Source organism: Carassius carassius, chromosome 42 (genome assembly GCF_963082965.1).
Source record: "Carassius carassius chromosome 42, fCarCar2.1, whole genome shotgun sequence".
Classification (NCBI taxonomy): Eukaryota; Metazoa; Chordata; class Actinopteri; order Cypriniformes; family Cyprinidae; genus Carassius; species Carassius carassius.
The window spans coordinates 1520025-1540424 of record NC_081796.1 but is presented as its reverse complement, the minus strand read 5'-3'; the positions used below and the strand labels follow the sequence as shown (position 1 = coordinate 1540424).

Here is a 20400-nt window from a genome sequence, read left to right as displayed (position 1 = left end):
AAAGACACTTGAGCTAGTTGTGTTCAACCAGCTCTCTATGTTCCTTGTACAGAACAACCTCCTGGACAGCAATCAATCTGGCTTCAAAAGTGGCCACTCAACTGTGGTTAAAGTCCTACCTCTCAGGTAGATCCTTCAGGGTGTCTTGGAGGAATGATGTTTCTAAGTCACAACAACTTGCTTCTGGGGTTCCTCAAGGCTCAGTACTTGGACCACTTCTCTTATCCATCTACATGACGTAATTAGGATCTGTCATTCAGAGGCATGGCTTTTCCTATCACTGCTACGCTGATGACACCCAACTCTACCTCTCATTCCAACCAGACGACCCGACGGTAGCTGCTCGCATTTCAGCCTGTCTGAGTGACATCTCTAGCTGGATGAATGACCATCACCCTCAGCTCAACCTTACTAAGACATAACTCCTGGTGATTCCAGCTAACCCATCGTTTCATCACAACTTCTCTATACAGCTGGGTTCATCAACCATTACTCCTTCGAGGACAGCCAGAGAGTTGTGATGGATCATCAGTTAAGCTTCACAGACCACATTGCTACAACGACCCGGTCCTGCAGGTTTGCCTTATACAACATTAGGAAGATTAGACCCTTCCTGTCAGAGCAAGCCACCCAACTTCTCCAAGCTCTTGTTCTCTCCAGACTGGACTATTGTAATGCTCTCCTGGCTCTTCCTGCATGTACTGTCAAGCCTCTGCAATTGATCCAGAATGCAGCAGCTAGGGTTGTCTTCAATGAGCCAAAAAAAGCTCACGTTACTCCTCTCCTCATCAGGTTACACTGGCTACCAGTAGCTGCTTGCATCAAATTCAAGGTACTGATGCTAGCCTACAAGACGACCACTGGCACGGCACCAAAATACCTAAACTCACTTGTTAAATCTTATGTGCCCTCCAGAAGTTTGCGCTCTGCAAGTGAACGACGCCTTGTGGTGCCATCCCAAAGAAGTTCAAAATCACTCTCACTGACCTTTTCCTGGACTGTGCCCAGCTGGTGGAATGACCTCCCAATCTCAATTCGTACAGCTGAGTCTTTACTCATTTTCAAGAAACAGCTAAAGACTCATCTTTTTTTCGCTAGCACTTGACCAACTAATACTACCACTTAAATTTTCTTGGAATCCTGGCTATGCATTCTGTACTAGACTAGCTGAGACCTGTCATTGCACTTGTATACTGTTGTTGTTATCCTGTTGATCTGATTCTGCTTCTATTGTTCTCATTTATATGTTGCTTTGGATAAAATCGTCTGTTAAATGATTAAATGTAAATGTGTGTGTATGTATGAGAGAGTGTGTGTGTGTGTGTGTGTGTGTGTGTGTATGAAGAGAGAGAGAGAGTGTGGGCGTGTGTGTGTGTGTGTGTGTGTGTGTGTGTGAGAGAGAGAGAGAGAGAGAGAGTGTGGGCGTGTGTGTGTGTGTGTGTGTGAGAGAGAGAGTGTGTGTGTGTGTGTCTGTGTGTGTATGTGAGAGAGAGAGAGTGTGTGTGTGTGTGTGTGTGTGTGTGTGTGAGAGAGTCAGAGAGAGAGAGAGAGAGAGTTTGCGTGTGTGTGTGTGTGTGTTTGTATGAAAAATTAAAGGTCATTAACTGCACTTGATTCTATAAATAATAAGAGTGTACAGTTTCATAGGATTTAGCATTTATAGAAACCCATAATAAGAAATATCAACACACAGAGACCACATTTATATAATTTGCTCATATTAATTCATTAGGGTCCACATTCTGGTTAGGCATTCATTCTGAAAATAAATAAATAATTTTATACTCTTGTGGAAACAGCAAATATCGGTGAAATAAATACTTGAGAAGCAATTTAATCTGTTTTTATAATAATTTATAATTTGAATAATTTTGTAATCTAAAGACAGTAATCTAATAATTTCCTTAAATCTTTTTACTGTTCATAAAATCGTGATGAAATGGAAGTAGCGAAGGACCTTTTCTTTCTTATTGTGATGTAAATCTGAGTGTAACAGATTATAAAAAAAAAGAACATTTTTTTTTGGATCTGTGCATTGGATGTTGATTGGATGTTGGGATGTGGGCCTGGCTCTAAAAGAGCCTAAAGAGGCGGAGTTAAAGAGACTTATGATATTTAGATTAAACATTATGAGATCAAATCATATTAAAAAAATTAAACATACAGTACACGTGGATGAACTGCACGTCTTTCAAACTTTAACAAATGTTTTATTAAATGTAATAAACATTTATTAAATGTTATTTTTGACCCTTTTATTTTTTCTATGTTTTGTTCCAAATATTTTGTTGCAAAGGTTTTTACTCAGCCAAAAATTCTGTCATATTTGGGTTTTAGGACAAGAATACTGTCTCAGTCTGATTATGACAATCAGATTAAAGCATATTCTTGTGAATGTGCATCTGATCTGATACAGTAAGTAATCTGGTGTTATCAAACCAAACACACACACAGAGGGACTTCAGTTTAATCATGCATTTTCAATCAATGCCATGTATTTTTGCGAACCAGAATAAAGAGCACAACACAGACACAGAAAAAACAACAACAACAAAAAACGTTTGTCCCATATTGTAAAGAGGTGCACAGGCACTCGAACACAAACATCCGCTTCCACAGATCCACTCCTGTCTCTGCACGCTTTATCTTTGACTTGTTAATGTCTGTTATCTGTCTGCTTTGCTATTGCAGGGCAGCAGGAGAGCTTATGCGATCAATAAAGAAGGAATCTACAAATAGTTCAATCAATATCACCCTTCAACTAAAGCGCAATCTACTTGAACGGTGTCCGCTCTGGAGCGCTGAACTGACTAAAGTAACATCCTCACAGCACTCTTCTGTCTGCAGACACTGAAGCAAATGAGTTCAGTGCACTGGATACAAATGGTCTGAATCTGCTTTCTGCAGGACAAACCACAAGAATACACATTAAACCGTCTCATTGTGACTTACGTAGTTAGCATGGAGGACAGTGAAGAATTCTGGGTGGGTCACAAACTTCACGGCTGGAGACTGAAGCATCAGCGTGACGCTCTGATTATTCACAGGAGACGAAGGACCTTCCCTTCGCTGATCTACAAACATAACAGACACAAATAATGTCGTATTTAAAGCAATAGTTCAGCCAAAAATGAACATTTGCTGAAAATGTATTGAACCCTCAGCAATTGGTCCTCTGCAGTGAATGGGTGCCGTCAGAAATGAGAGTCTGATAAAAACATCACAATAATCCACAGCACTCCAGTCCATCAGTGAACATCTGGAGAAGACAAAAGATGAGACACATCCAGCATTAAGATGTTTTAATCTCCTGTTGTCTCACATATTTGTTTAGATCTGTTTAAACGCTGCTTGATCTGTGCAGATTTCTCTCCTGATTCAGACCAGAACACTTTTTCTCTGGAGGAAGTGTTATTATGGATTATAGACTCTATGTGTTTGAGTTAAAATCATCTTAATGCTGGATGTGTTTCATCTGGAGTGCTGTGGATTACTTGTAGATTATTGTGATGTTTTTATAAGACTCTCATTCTGACGGCACCCATTCACTGCAGAGCATCCATTGATGAGACACTGATGCGGTGCTACATTTCTCCAAACCTGATGAAGAAACAAATTCATCCTAATCATCCAAAAGGCTTGAGGATGAACACATATTCAGCAATTTTAGCATTTCTGGGTGAACTAATCCTTTCAGTTTGGAACAGTAAAGATGTCACAGTGTCTGGGTTGTGTTCCCTGGGTTTCCACTAGGTGTCCTCAGTTCCCCCAGTGTTTATCATTTATCACTTCCTGTCTCCTTATTTGGTCACCTTCCTCCTTGTTTAGTTAATTGATTGTTCCCCACCTGTCTCCTGTTTCCCCATCATCCTTTTGTGTATTTATACCTGGTCTGTCTGAGTCTTAGTCACGGAGTCCTTGTTTAATGTTAAATGTTAATTCATGTCCGTCAATGCCTTGCCTTGCCTTGCCTTGCCTTGCCTTGCCTTGCCTTGCCTTGCCTTGCCTTGCCTTGCCTTGCCTTGCCTTGCCTTGCCTTGCCTTGCCTTGCCTTGCCTTGTTTAATGTTATGTTTGGATTTACCGGTTTTGACCCTGCCTGGACTGTGTATTCTCTTTGGATTTCCCTTTATTAAAGACGTACTCGCAATTGGTTCTCTCTCCTGTGTTTTCCATAACACCGAACGTGACAGAAGGACTCCGTCACTACAAGAGCCAGCGGTATGTCGGCTTATGTCTCCTCCCCAGCCACAGTGCGGGAGAGGAGTGGATTTGAGGGAACTCGCCTGGTGGTTTTCCGGGGAACCAGAGGAGGTCGCCGAGGAGGGAGTGGTCGAGAGGATATCCAGCACCGCTCTCAACCAGGGCCGCCCTTCGACCCGGGGCTCGTGTGGGATGGATTAGAGCCACCGTCTCACCATGGCGGACGGAGAGGAGAGAGGAAGCGCACGTCCGCCACAGTGGCGTGACTGCCCATGATGGCCGCTAGTCCAGCGCCACGAGGCAGGATGGACGCCAACACAGCACCGCAACCCAAGGCGATCACGAGTCCAGCGCCACGGTGCAAGATGGCCGCCAGCTCAGCGCCAACGCCCAAGAGGGCCGCTGACTCATTCTTGGACTATTTCGCTACGCTGTCCAAGATCCTAGAGATTCCCAAGACGGTTGACGTCATGGCTGCTGAGCCAGCGCCACAGCACAAGATGGCCGCCAGCCCAGAGCCACAGCACAAGATGGCCGCCAGGCCAGAGCCACAGCACAAGATGGCCGCCAGGCCAGAGCCACAGCACAAGATGGCCGCCAGCCCAGAGCCACAGCACAAGATGGCCGCCAGCCCAGAGCCACAGCACAAGATGGCCGCCAGCCCAGCGCCACAGCACAAGATGGCCGCCAGCCCAGCGCCACAGCACAAGATGGCCGCCAGCCCAGCGCCACAGCACAAGATGGCCGACTCAACGCCTGAGTCTCCAGACAAGGTGTCACCGACTCGCCAAAATAGAGGGCGGAGGAGGAGGAGACAGGCGTCTACCATTCCTCAAAGCACAGAGGACGTTCCCGAGGCGGTGCCCGATGCTGTTCCGGAGACCGAGGCGGTGCCCGATGCCGAGGTGGTGCCCGATGCGGTTCCGGAGGCCGAGGCGGTGCCCGATGCGGTTCCGGAGGCCGAGGCGGTGCCCGATGCGGTTCCGGAGGCCGAGGCGGTGCCCGATGCGGTTCCGGAGGCCGAGGCGGTGCCCGATGCGGTTCCGGAGGCCGAGGCGGTGCCCGATGCCGAGGCGGTGCCCGATGCTGTTCCGGAGGCCGAGGCGGTGCCCGATGCTGTTCCGGAGGCCGAGGCGGTGCCCGATGCCGAGGCGGTGCCCGATGCTGTTCCGGAGGCCGAGGCGGTGCCCGATGCCGAGGCGGTGCCCGATGCTGTTCCGGAGGCCGAGGCGGTGCCCGATGCCGAGGCGGTGCCCGATGCTGTTCCGGAGGCCGAGGCGGTGCCCGATGCCGAGGCGATGCCCGATGCTGTTCCGGAGGCCGAGGCGGTGCCCGATGCCGAGGCGGGACCCGATGCTGTTCCGGAGGCCGAGGCGGGGCCCGATGCTGTTCCGGAGGCCGAGGCGGGGCCCGATGCTGTTCCGGAGGCCGAGGCGGGGCCCGATGCTGTTCCGGAGGCCGAGGCGGTGCCCGATGCGGTTCCGGAGGCCGAGGCGGTGCCCGATGCCGAGGCGGTGCCCGATGCTGTTCCGGAGGCCGAGGCGGTACCCGATGCCGAGGTGGAGGCCATTCCCGATGCGGTGTCCGAGGCCGCTCCCGATGCGGTGCCCGAGGCCGCTCCCGAGGCCGTGACCGAGGCCGCTCCCGAGGCCGTGACCGAGGCAGTGCCCGAGTCCGTTCCAGAGGCGGTGCCCGAAGCCGAGGCGTCTCAAGTCTCCACAGGCAGTCCAGAGTCGAGTCAGGTTCCAGTTGACCCTCCAGAGGCGAGTCAGGGGCCAGTGAACTCTCCAGAGTCGAGTCAGGTGCCAGTGACCTCTCCAGAGTCAGGGCCAGTCACCGTTGAACTTTCAGAGTTAAGTCAAGTCACTGGGTGGTCTGCTGCTCCGCCCTGTTGGACTCCGGCATCGACCACAGGGGCGTGGTGGTCATCTGCTCCACCCTGGAGGACTCTGGCCTTGACCACAAGGGTGTGGTGGTCTTCCGCTCCGCCCTGGGGGGCTTCCGCTCTGACCACACGGACGTGGTGGTCTTCCGTTCCGCCCTGGGGGGCGTTTGCCCTGACTACACGGTTGTGGTGGTCTTCCGCTCCGCCCTGGAGGACTCTGGCCTTGACCACAAGGGTGTGGTGGTCTTCTGCTCCGCCCTGGGGGGCTTCATGTTGTTTTTTTTTTGTTTTTTTTTCTCCTTTTGTTTTTGTGTTAATGTCGGTCCCTGTTCCTTTCTGTTAGTCTGGCCCTCCGTCCCTCCCCCTGAGCCTCCACCTGTCCGCCTCCCTCCTGGTCTCTGTTTTGTGTCTGTCTTGGAGCGTCTGGGAGCCGCTCCTTAGTAAGGGGGTACTGTCACAGTGTCTGGGTTGTGTTCCCTGGGTTTCCACTAGGTGTCCTCAGTTCCCCCAGTGTTTATCATTTATCACTTCCTGTCTCCTTATTTGGTCACCTTCCTCCTTGTTTAGTTAATTGATTGTTCCCCACCTGTCTCCTGTTTCCCCATCATCCTTTTGTGTATTTATACCTGGTCTGTCTGAGTCTTAGTCACGGAGTCCTTGTTTAATGTTAAATGTTAATTCATGTCCGTCAATGCCTTGCCTTGCCTTGCCTTGCCTTGCCTTGTTTAATGTTATGTTTGGATTTACCGGTTTTGACCCTGCCTGGACTGTGTATTCTCTTTGGATTTCCCTTTATTAAAGACGTACTCGCAATTGGTTCTCTCTCCTGTGTTTTCCATAACACCGAACGTGACAAAAGAATTACAAATAAATAAATGCATCCAAGTTGGAGTATATAAAATGGCTTATTTCTGGTCCAGTGGTTTCTATGAGTATTTCACCTTCTGGTTGAATTATAAATGGAAATACATACATTATAACTTGAAACTAAAGATCTATGACACCTAATCTGTTCTCTGGCTGCTTGTCTGCTAACACATCAGCTGCTCAAAACTCAGTTTATTCTCATCAAACAGCATCTGAAAGAAAAGCCCACCTGCAGCTTGTGCTGTGGATTCACTATCTGTGTGTCCACCGCCGTTTCTGTCAGGTTCACGAGCAGCTGGTTCATCTTCTGTGGCCATCGTCCTCTGGATGTTCTGATACCTGGTGACCAAACAAAACCTGATGCTCAAACTGTCATCGTTCTTAATTTATACAGTACTCAAGAAAACTTATGAAAGACATCATGTTGTTTTCTTTTTGATCATTTGAGCTACTTCCATGGTATTTCAAAATGACCAATGATTAATCATTCAAATGTTGCTTCTACCATTCAAAGGGTTAAAGCTTGAGGTCAAATTAATTATTATTAAATCTGCTCTCCTCACCAACGCTGCATTTATGTGCTCAAAATGCAATCTAAAAAAGTTATATTGTGAAATATTATTACAGTTTGAAACATCTGTTTTCTATGTGAATCTGTGTTAAAGTGTAATGTATTTCTGTGATGCTTCGCTGTATTTTCAGCATCATTCCTCCAGTCTTCAGTGTCACATGATCTTCAGAAATCAGAATAATATGATAATTTACTGCTCAAGAAACATTTCTGATTATTATCAATGTTGAACACAGTTGTGCTGCACAATATTTCTGTGGAATCCGTGATCCATTTTATTTTTCAGGATTCACAGATGAACAGGAAGTTCAGAAGTGTCCTGTAGGTGGCAGCATCAGCTCAAATATACTTGAAGCAGTTTTTGCTCTAATCTGGTCAGTTGACAACAAAACATCACAAAGCTTCTACACAGGCAGCTTCAAAAGGAGCCCTACTGAACTGCATCATTATTAAAATAATGTTTCAACTACATTGATTAATAAGCATGTTAAATCACCGTATAGAAGAGTACTAGAGAAATGAGTGTTTGAGAGAGTAAGCATGGGGATGGATCTCGCTGTACCTCCTGTTGAGCTGCTCCATCTGGTGAGTGGAGCCGGATCTCCGGATGCTGCTGCATTTGGCTGCATGGATGGGCCTCTGCCACGTGGTGGTGCGGTTCACATGGTCCACGTAGAAAACACGGCCATGACTGTCTATCCTGGCCTCCCAGTCTGTTTATATACAAGAAGCATAGAAACACATACAGTCAGACTGAGTACAGACAATTCATGCAACTTAAATCATAGGTTGTGTGATTATATCACACATGTACTAAATACACAGTATGTAATGCATAGAATATTTAATAATTTGAAATGAATTTGAATTGGCAGCCCCTCTGTGAATTTTTAATTAAAGAAAATTCTTCCAGTCATTCCAATTCCAGCATCTTGTGTGAAATAGACATTTCAACTGAAAGGAGGCAGCTATCGAGTCTGGCATTCAGAATATGCATGAAACTCACTTGTATGTTGAAGAATAAAGAAGCACAGCTTTAAACACACATAACACAAGCTCTAACGCGCACACACACACACACACACACACACACACACACACACACACACACACACACACACACACACACACATCTGGGTGTTGTATGGTCATAAATAAGATATCGTTATACTTCAGGCCTTGGCAAACGAGAGCTCTCCGAAAGGAATAGGATTTGATGTATTAGTCTCTCTGGTGCAGCGTGTCTGTTTCTCTGCCTCTTTCTGGACCACATTAATAAACAGAAATCAATCAACAGATGTCGATCTACATCACAAGTCCCTTGTGACCTATTCATTTATCCTCATTATCCACCGGAGAAACTGGACAGGTTTTTTGCATATTTCAACAAACAAAGATGGATGAAAAACATGTTTTCTTTTGTTTTGTTTTTTGTTCTGAAATATATAAATACATCAGAATTCTGGAGCTGATAGTATTGTACATCGATATCATTTAAGCTCTCTGCAGTATTTAATATTGTCAGAGGTTTTAGGGTCTATTAATTAAACATTTTAAATCTATTTCTATTTTACTGTAAAACGCCACCGAGGAATAGTTGAAGCAACACCTGCAAAACAGGATTATGACAATTTGATGACAATCTATGCCATAAATCAGTGTTTCTTAACTGGTAGAGTGAGGATTTTTCTGGCAATGTCACATAAAAAAAAATATATATATATATATATAAAAATAAAATAAAATATTTTATACAATAAAAATATTTAACTTAATAACATAATTAAAATAATATAAATATATATGATGTAAAAATGTGACTTTAATAAATCACAACGTTTTATTTATGTATTTCTTTATTTATGGTTAGATATGCATTTTTGGTATTTTATTGTGTACAAATGTAACCCCTTTTAACATTTTATGTGTTTCTATTTTACAGTAAACTCAAAGCTCAGCACCGTTCCAACAAGTGTGACAGATTTCCTTTTTCCTGACTATGAATAAACTTGGTATTCTCAAAATGTGAAATTCTCAAGGGTAAATTATTATAATAATGAAGTTATTTTGCAATTGGTGCACTGCAAACCACCAATTTTTTTTTTAATGCCTGCATGCTATTAACTTTATATGTCATTATTCTAAGCATTTTTCTTATGAAAAATGTATTGATGTCTTAGTTTTACATGATTTCAAGCTATTTAACAAGGATTTGAGAATTACTGGCTTTGAAAGTAGCATTCATTGTGTAGCTGTAATTTAAAACATATGAACTTGCTTTCCTTTGAAACGCAGTATGCATACTCAGTGTCACTATGACAACTGTGAAGAAAGCCCTAGAGAGATCAGACCATCACTCATCTCTAGAGACACAAGCTCATTTATATCAACTGTGCTTCGAGCTCCCTGGAAATCCCTCGTCAATCCTTCTACAGATCAATTCTGACACCAAAAGCTTGTGTTCTTTCCATTTTTGAAAGCTCTCATCCTGCCTATGGAGTAAATGGTGCTTGACTGGGATTTTTTAAGTATTATCATATTGCATTTTATTATATATCCAACACTTCTGTTAGAAAGGAGAGAGTGAGGAATGTCACTGCGATGGACAATGATATGAATGATGAGATGCAATGAGTGAGAATTTTTAAACATGGTGTGTACATGTTCTTAATGTAGACCCACACACACACACACACACACACACTTCTATAACACTCACACATATTCCCTTGTGAATGAGGGTAGCAGGTTAATGGCATAAGCGAGGGTCAGGTGTGACTCAGGAAAGCTTACTTTGTGGTAATGGCTCATCAACACTTGGGTAATGATGGGGATCAGGCCGCAAAGCAGGAAGCTGAGTGATTGCATGATGATGGCATTGCATATGACAACTGCCTACAAACAAAATCAAACACAGGCCCATGACTTATGACAATCTACATATGCCATAAATCAGTGGTTCTCAACTGGTGGGCTGAGAATTGTCCTTCCAATGTCACACAAAAAATATATTAGAATGTCTAATGAACTGCAATAAATATAATGTATTAACTAAATAAAATATTTGTATTTAAAAAATATTAAAATATATATTAATTAAATAACAATATACAGTATAATATAAAATACATATTTTTGTATTAATTTTTATAGTCTTTTTTTTTCTATATGCAATTTTGGAACTTTATTGTGTTAAAAATCTAGGCCACAAGTCGAGAACCGCAGCAATTGATAATATATAGGCAGAATTCAGGGACAAAATTGTCAAAAAGTTGCACAATTTACCTGAATTCACCCTATATATGTAATATCTCCAAAACACATTCACTGAGATATCATATATGGTGACAAATTCTACCAGGGCTTTAAAGAAGTATAAAACAACCCAATACAACATATAAAGTGCGTTCAGTATTATGATGGTGTTTCAATAATTGTCCAGTACCATACTACTAGTTATATTTCTGTAGTATGAAGTATGTAAATTGTGTGCAGTATAAAAGCAGTCAGTATGCACCCAGATGACCAGCTGCATACAGTATATACATTATAACAAAACAAACTGCATTGAACACTGTATCCCACAATGCAATGAAGATGATAGATCTGGAAAAGACATTTAACAAAATAACATACAAAATAGCCATTTCACTTTTGCTAACTATAATTACAATTATATAATAGGTGAATTAACCATGCCATGTAATGAGGAATTGTGACAACCATCTAGCATACTTCTCTTTACATTATATTGTCTGGTACACTGTAAACCATAGGTCTTCATCCCTGATCCCTGGAGACAATGTATGTGTTTTCAGCTAGTGTACTGCAACACGGTCAACTCAGGTGACATAATTCCCAGCTCTGACATCCATCTTCCAAGCTAAATGGGATGTGGTGTTAATTTCAACCTGCTTCAACACACCCAGTCGTGATTTTAAAGTCATACCGAACACCTTGATGAGCTTGTTCAGATGTGACTGATTAGGGTTGGATCTAAATTAGACAGGACAGAGCTGAAAGATCTCTGCAGTAAAAGCATTATTTTAACAGTCTATTCTGAACTTAACTCCGCTCATTTAGCTGGATGCTAACATGAAAGTAACTGAATGTATGAACTGCAGAGTTTAGCTTCAACCCCTATCAAACACACCTGAACAAGCTAATCAGGGTCTTAATAGGTATACTAGAAACTTCCAAGCAGGTGTGTTGAGGCAAGTTTGAGCTAAACTCTGCATGAAAGTGCCAAGTTTGGACACCCTTAGATTAGTGCAGGGGTGGCCAATGACAGTCCAGGAGAGTTTAGTTCCAACCTTGATAAAAACTCACCTGCCTGTAGCTTTCTATTAACCCTTAGACCTTGATTAGCTTGTTCAGGTGAGTTTGATCAGGGTTGAATCTGAACTCTGCAGAACTGTGGCTCTTGAGGACCAAGCCCTGCTTGGAATAGTGGGATGCTAAGATGAGATAAAATTAATCAAATACTCATCTTCTTTGACAATGAAATATTAACAATCCCTGTGCACTTGAGTAACTGCCTCCGAGCAACAAATTTTAGCAAACATCTAAGAGTATACCAAGACTCCGCAATGAGTAATTTGAAGAAGTCTCCTCACCTGATGACCTAAAACTAGGCCCAGGTACTGGTGACATCTCCTCCTCCCCTTCTCTCTGCGGACTTTCTTCTGATGATGACGCTCTCCAATGAACTGAGCTGTCTCCTGGCTCCCTTATATCTGGACTCTGTATCGAGTCCGAGATGGACTCAAAAGCGCTGTTCTCCTCCTCCTCTTCCTCCTGCGAGGAGAAAACGGTGCTCTCCGACAGGCGGGTGCTGTCAACCGAAGAGAGGCGTGTATGGCTGCAAAGGTGGTTACGCCCCTCGTAACCTGAGTTACTGTAACAGGAAGTGCTGTAACAGGATGTGCTGTAACAGGAAGTGCTGTAGCAGGAGTTGTCACACAGTTCGCACTCACTCTCTCGAGGTTCCCTCCTGCTTCCGACTCCACCACCCACTTCCATGTGTTCACTTTCCAGTCGTACTGTGGAAGGTGAGGGTCTTTCGCCCTCCAAAAGTTGGTTGAGTTCAGACAGGCGCTCGATGGAGAGGCTACGTGGTAGAGTACGCCTGCAACAAGGTCTAGGACACTCGGGCACGATGGATGGAGACTGTGCTTCAGACACCTCGTCTTCTTCCTCTTTGTCCTCTTGGGGTTTCACAGTAACTTCTTCTGAAGATTCTGGGTCAAGTACCTCGTCTTCATCTTGGCTGTCATTGTGGCACTGAGCTGATGGCAAGCTGTGCAGTAGATGATGAATGCGGATGTAGTGAGAACGTGGTGTCTCTGGTTCCTCACAGGCCGAGGTGATGACCGTCTCTAACTCGGACACGGGAAGTGAACAGGGGCGGCTCTTGCGTTTCAAGGCACTTCGCATCCTTGGCGAACAGGGTTCTTCATCATTCTCGTCTCTTTCCACACTCGTGTCAACCTGCTCTGAGCTTGTGCCTCCTTCAACATCTGCATGCTCTGCAGTAGGTCCCATTCCAGTTGGTTCACCTGTGTCTTCAGCCTCATGGTTCTCCAGTACCTCTAAAAGAGTCTCAGCCACAGTTTCCTCCTGCATCTCCTCGGACTCTGTGTTTCCAGGTTCTTGCTCCACAGTTTCTCCTTGAGTGGCATCACTCAATTGTGTTTCTCCTTGAGCTGTTACAAGCTCATCAGCTGATCCTTCTGCTTCTGGTTGGGTATCCTTACTGGGCTCAGCTAGAGAGGTAAGCAGTAAGGCATCATGGGTCTCTACCTCTGGAGGACTTTCGGCAGGCGCCTCCAGAATATCAGGTCCCAAACTCAATGCGTCCTCCAGAGGCAGATCAGGAGCAGGTGGTAGATCCTCGTTGGGCTCCTGCTCAAGCTGCTGGTCAGGTGTCATATCAAAGACTGGCATTACATTGAAGGACACCTCTTCATCATCTACCAACAAGAATAAGCAATCTGTTAAAATGGATAAACAGACCAGCTGTGAAATAATACAAGATACTGTACCTTTAGCAAAAATCTGTCAAGAAATTCCAACCTAAGCTCTCAGAAGAATGTTACTATTTCTTACAATGTGTATGAATTTGTACAATGTGAATTGTAAGAAAACAGAATATTTAGGAAAAGATATAAGCATGAAGGTCCAGTCCCTACAAATTAGAATCCTAATACCTAATGTGTAATGTGAATTAACAACCAATCTGGCAAAAATGTAAAATACTTCAAAATTCCCATGAGATTGTGTTTGAAAGGATTTTTAAAGGAATTGCTCTTCCCAAAATAAAAATCTGACAAGAAACTATCTCAGTGTTTGTACTGGTGTTTGAAAGATAACAGAGGCATGAGTAAACATGCTGCAGACCTGGATGAATCGATGAGGTTATCTCAAAACGAAACTGCAGCTGGCCACTGACATGATCTGTTGGAAGCCGTCGGCCTAAAGTGTAACTCACCACACGGTCCCTGTTTACACACGAGAAACAAGGATTCTTGACAATCCCACAGGCAATTTACCATAAAATAAACCAAATGGCAGTCTTTTAAATGCATGGACAGTACCTTCTTGTTAACGTTAAAAATAAATTGATATATCTAGGCCTATGAAAACTGAATCCCTGGAAGAAAAAATTATGCACAAATTGACAAACAATTTAAAAATAAGTCAAGAATTAGAGTGAAATCACAGTCCTCAGCAGGTTCACAGTCAGATAAAATGTGAATGATTAGACCTACCCGATAGCGTGTTTCTCCAGCAGCCTCTGCACAGGCACAACTAACTTTCCCAGGAAGCGTTTGATGATGGGTCTGCTCTTGGCAAATTTATCTTTAACCTCTATCTCCAAAACGTCCGTCGGCAGGGACACAAAGTTAAATCGCTGTACAGAAATAAAAAAAAAGAGTGCTCAGTTTCTACATTTACAGATTGGTGTTAACTGCTGGCTTTCAGTTGTTTTTTTTTCTCTTTGTACTGCATGATTTCCATATTATTTCATTAAGTTTGTTACCTCAAGGGAATTTGATGGTTCAGTAACACATGGACTGGAAATATGTTACTAAAATATTGTTTCATTCCTGACCTTCCCAAATTGCTAATCCTTTATTAGATTCATAAAAATGATATTTATTTGTTGAAATTCATTAAAAAATAAATTTAAATACTTAAAAAAAGGAATCCTAGTAAAAAACTTATAAATAATAATAATAATAATAATAATAATAAATTAAAATAAATTCTTGTTTTTAGCTTTATTGTGCTCATTGGGTAATCAGAAAATATTTTTTTTTTATTTGATGAAAAAAAAAAAAAAACATTTTTAAATTAAAATTCTGGTGAATGTAAATTAAATTTAAAAAATAAAAATCTTTTTTTTTTTAATTTCTATTTAAAATTTTAATCAAAATGTATCATACCTCTTGGCTTATCAGAATTTAAAAAAAAAAAATATTTTTTTTTAAATACTTGTATAAATGCATTCAATTCATAAAAATAAAAACAATAAAAATAAAATAAAAACAGTTTCAGCTATTTTTATTGACTTTATTGTAATATGTGGCTTTATTCGGACATTTATTCTGATGAAATTCTTTAAAAAAAATTTTTTACCTTAAAAATTGTACAATACTTGTTAATATATAAATTAAAAATAAAATAAAATAAAATAACAGATTCAGCTATTGTTATTGGCTTTATTATAGCCATTGGCTTATCAGAATATGCTGTAAGTGTGTGTGTGATTCAGATTATTCATTGTGTTCTGGGATGCTGCATCCTGGCTGCAGTCCATCAGAAAACTGCAGCGGTGAAGGTGTCTATATGAAAGCACAAGATTGGCTTGTTTTGTTCCCTGTGCAGTTAACCAGAGTATCACAATTATTTTTCTATAAGGTGCTTTCAGACATTTACCATGGTGGAACTTCTTCTGTGAGGACTGCAACGGACTGTTATGACAGCTGAGAGGATTACTGGTGTGCACCTGACCAAGCTTCAGGACTTCCGCATCTCCAGAATGAAGAAACGGGCAGCTAACATTATCATGGACCCCTCTCATCCCAGACACAACCTATCTGCACTTCTGTCTCCAGATCTCTGTGCACTATAACATCTAGGCATAAAAACATTTGTTTTCCCCAGGCCATTTCCACCTTAATTAAATAAATAACACACCAATATAAATTCGGCTTTTTCTTATAAATTGAAATTCAGTCAACATGAAAACATATTTTTATTCCTACTGCTGAATATACAGTACATAATGCACGTCTGTACATAAACCGTCAGATATAATGTAAGTCACTTTATTGTTTTTTTCTTAATTTTTACTCTCATGTTATACGTGAATGTACCAAGAGCTCCTGGACACCACAACAAACTCCTTGTGTTTGTGCACACTTGGCGAAAAAAAACTCATTTTTGATTCTGATTGTCATATAAAGGATAATTCTGTTGTAAGCATTCAGTGTATATCAATTTAAAATGTATTTAATATACTGGGCTATATTAAATATATATAAAATATAATATCTCCCCTTCTTGGGGGATATAAAAAGTAACATTCACAGGCAAAACTCAAACCTTGTGTGTGATTATTAGTGAATGAGACAGTGTTGGTAGGTTTCACCATAGTGGTGATCCAGAAAGGCATGCTCACCATGACCATTAGTGGAGATGACAGAAAATGGCTTTGGACATAAGAAGAAACACCCACAATAGCCACAAAAACCGTGAGCTCTGTTCTCCAGGCCAACTCCAGATTTCACATTCACTCTCAGTGGAAAGACTTCTCTATATCATCATCAGGAAAAGATCTGGGTCAGCGCTGGCCAAATAATATCATCTGGGCAAACATATTTCCACTCATCAAGACACGAATGGCTGCCAAGAGCTCCAGTTATTAATCACATCTGGATGAGATGGGTTGGGCGATGTTTTGCATATTCATGATGTCTGCAATTATTTTTTTGTTGGCAATATTTTTGGTTGGAAATCTAAGCAACATCATAAAATCTCAGCTCTGATTTCAGTTTCCTCATTGTCTCGCAGCTTAAAAGTAAAACAGCAGGAAGTGAGGCTGTCTCAAAGTCTCATATTTAAAACCTGAACAGCAAAAAAGGAAGTTTAATTAATTTCCAATTTGTTAGATTTCTTTGGGGATTTCCCATGAGGAATTTTATCTATCTATCTATCTATCTATCTATCTATCTATCTATCTATCTATCTATCTATCTATCTATCTATCTATCTATCTATCTATCTATCTATCTATCTATCTATCTATCTATCTATCTATCTATCTATCTCTACTTAGTATCATTTATCTACAGTGGTTATAGAAAATAATTGGCCCCTTTAAAGTAATCACAGTTTGTTGCTTTGACCAGTCTTTGTCATAAACTTCAGCTTCAGAGTTGCTGTAACTCTTGGTCGCCTCTCTGATCAGTTTCCTCCAACTCTTTCATCAGTTTGGGGCGATGTCCTGATCCAGAGAGGGTGTGTGTTTTACCAAATACCTTCCACTTCTTAATAATAGCCTTCACTGTTCTTCTAGGCATTGAGAAAGCCATCTCCTGACTTATGCCTGACTTTGTCCTGGAGATCTTTGACTATATTTAGATTTCTGGTATCAAAACCGGTTTGGCCCACTTTAGGCTAGGAAATCATGTTTCGGTGAGCACATGTCACAGACTCCAGGGTCTCCTGGCAGTGGCTGTCCCTGGGGCTGCTTTATATGAGTACATTTCTGGGATGGATGCAGTCCAATGGAGTTTGACCCTCGTGACCGGCCCTCTGCCTACAAAGAGTGTCATGTAGTTGCTGTCATGCCCTTTCGACATGGCGGGACCCTCTCTTTCTTCGGCAGGGGGTCAAGATGGGTGCAGTTTGTTGTCGCCAAATGATTACGATGGTTACCTCCGTAACTGGTTGGGGCGTGGTCTTCGAGGGCAAACCGACTTGTGGTGTCTGGATGTGAGAGGCACATAAACTGCCTAGAGCTTCAAAGACTTTTTTTAGATTTGGAGGCGATCGGCTGTGACCTCTGGACATTCAGGGAAACCATTAATTATGCTAGAGCTCCTTCTACTAGGAGTCTTTATTCTTCCAAGTGAAAGGTTTTTGAGTCGTGGTGTTCGGCTCATTCAATGAACCCAGTCAGCTGCCCGGTGTGTTCAGTGCTGGAAGTTCTGCAGGAGAAGTTTGTGGCTGGAGCAGCTGCTACAGCCTCATGAGTTTATGATGCAGCTATTGCTGCTCACTGGTATACGGAAAAGCCCCATGGTAGACATTGTTTGGTCTCTTCGTTTATGCATGGGGTTAGGCATTTGAGGTCGGTGTACCCTGTCAAGAGTTTCTTCCTGGCACTTGTCTATCGTCCTGGTGGGCTTATTGGAATCGTCGTTTGAGCCTTTGGAGTCAGCTCCTGAATGGATTCTGAACCTTAAGGTGACACTTCTGTCGGCGTTGGCTTCTATCAAACGCATAGGGGATTTGCAGGCTCTCTCTCTGTGTGATAGCAAGTCATGCATGGAGTTTGTTACAGACCTTGTTAAAGTATTCCTATGGCACAGACCCGGTTATGTTCCCATGGTCTTGTCCACGTGATTTCGCTCCCAAGTGGTCATGCTTCACTCCTTCTGTCCTCCTCATTTTGCTTCTGTTGAGGACAAGAGGCTTCACCGGCTCTGCCCTGTCCAAGCTTTGAAGCTCTAAGTGGACCACTCTAGCCAATGGCAAAGCACTCCCAATTATTGTTGTGTTTTGGTGCTGGCCGCAGAGGGCTCAACACATCAAAACATAGGATTTCTCATTAGGTAAGAGATCTTATTTGCCTATGAGGTCTCTGTTCAAGCTCATGTTGCTTCCTCTTTAGATCTTTTCAGAGGAGTTCCTCTCGAGGATATTTCTGTGTGGCGCCAGGATGGCAGCGCTTAGCTTGGCAAGTGTGGTATGTCGTTCTCATTGCATGATATCGATACAGCATTGAGTGAACCTATTAAAGAGAACGTCTCGGGTTACTCACATAACCCATGTTCTCTGAAGAGGGAATGAGGTGCTGCCGAGCCCCGCACTCTGCCGACAGGACTTCTTCATTAGGATATCCATCAGCCAGTGTATTGGTGTGATTCCATATGGGCTTCAGACAATCGCTGTCCCCAAGGGGCATTCCCACTGTGTCATAGCTATGTTGTGTCTTGTTCCCTATTCAGACAGCGTAGGTTATCCACAACCCATTTTCCAAGGAAATTAAGAAACAAAATGAATAAAACATATGCAGTCATTGAGATTATTACACATTAGTTAAAAAAACAACAACAAAGAAAACTAACTACATTCAATTCAAACCAATGTATAAACCAATGAACTATTCTGTGGACACTCTGAGACTCCTGCAGTAAACAGGCAGCAAGGCACCATGGGAAACTCAGCAGGTCATGTTTCATCTAGCAGACAGTAAATGGTGCTATTAACCCCCAAAGGGCCGCTGGAGAAAACCTTCTGTGGCTCACGTTTGCTCTCTACTGGATTTCAGCCAGTTCAGCCAAGCATGTGAAGAGAAATGAGCCCATATTTCACCCGCGAGCTGAGTATTTCACACAAGCTACAGAATGAGACAGCAGCTATCTGAAACCGCTAGCAGAGGATGAGAAAACCCAGTACAGCTGAAATAGGTGAAGTATGGCAGCACAAGCCTGTTCATTCACTCACAATACAGTCTGGAACAGAATATTACCACACAGCATTGTAAAGTATGTAAATAATTTATATTTTTGAAAAGGATCTATTTTTTCCCCACATTTATTTTGCATTCTCAGAATGTGAAGAAGAAACTATGTGAGGTGAAGAAACTAAACAAATGCATACAAAAGCACATATGGTAATAATTGGATGGGTGATGCTTTAACAAAATGCAAACTTGTAAACGTTTGAGTCATTCGTGCATGTATGACGTTTTATATCTATTTTGTCTATGGTTTTATTATTCATATGGTACATGTAGTAGTTTCTTTTTAAGTCTGCATATAATTGAATATCATTAATTAAAGCTGAAGGGAGATGAGTAGCTGTTGTCAGACTGTTGTTGGGAGTCTCTACACAGAGGGAGGTGAAGCTAACAAGGCTTGTGTTCAGGTTTATTAGGACAAGAGTGAATGAGCTGCAGTGAAGACGCTCAGGAGATAGTGTGTATGTGTGTGTGTGTGTATGTGCGCTGAAGCTGTCAAAGACACTGCAAAAAGAGACCCAATATTTATTATTGGCTTTCTCACTGAGAGAGCGATGCATTTCACCACTGCTTCAATCTGTTAAAGGGACAGTTCACCCAAAAATGGAAATTCTGTCATCATCTGCTTGCCTTCATGTCGTTTCAAACATATATGAGTTTCTTCTAATGAAGAGAAGACAGTCTGAAGAATGTTGGATAGCCAACAGTTTAACCAATAGTAGTTTTTTTTCCCTACTATGGAAGTCAATGGCTACCGTCAACTGTTTGGTTCCCAACATTCTTCAAAAGAGCTTCATTTAAAACTTCATTTGCTAAAACAAGAAGAAAGCAACTCATTCAGGTTTGAAATAACATGAGGGTGAATAAATGACCACAGAATTTCCATTTTTGGGTGAACTGTCCCATTAACGAGTAGAAATACAGCTATTGTGTGGTTTATGTATTTACTTTTTTAGTTTTAAATGTTTCTGATTGCACAACTGAATCCATTATGCATCAAAATGATTGATTATGGTTATTTCTTTAGTTATAATTGTTAATACAACATCCTTGGACTTAACATCTGGGAGTGAGTGTGAATGAGTGCCATGATTAAATCCTTAAACACTATTTAATATCC

At 42.2% G+C, this 20400-nt stretch overlaps 1 protein-coding gene across 4 annotated transcripts in view; it reads right to left on the bottom strand.

Annotated features, from left to right (window-relative positions):
- LOC132124047 (E3 ubiquitin-protein ligase HECW1) overlaps positions 1-20400 on the bottom strand; it is a 62669-nt gene that overhangs the window by 15858 nt on the left and 26411 nt on the right. For 3 of the 4 annotated variants that reach the window (XM_059534802.1, XM_059534803.1, XM_059534805.1), the window contains 7 exons: positions 14296-14438; positions 13925-14025; positions 12142-13497; positions 10319-10420; positions 8088-8238; positions 7184-7293; positions 2953-3074 (listed from right to left, as the gene is read on the bottom strand). In XM_059534802.1, coding sequence (XP_059390785.1) covers positions 2953-3074; positions 7184-7293; positions 8088-8238; positions 10319-10420; positions 12142-13497; positions 13925-14025; positions 14296-14438 — 2085 coding nt within the window. The remainder of the gene's footprint in view (positions 1-2952; positions 3075-7183; positions 7294-8087; positions 8239-10318; positions 10421-12141; positions 13498-13924; positions 14026-14295; positions 14439-20400) is intronic. The other variant, XM_059534804.1, reaches the window with a different exon arrangement.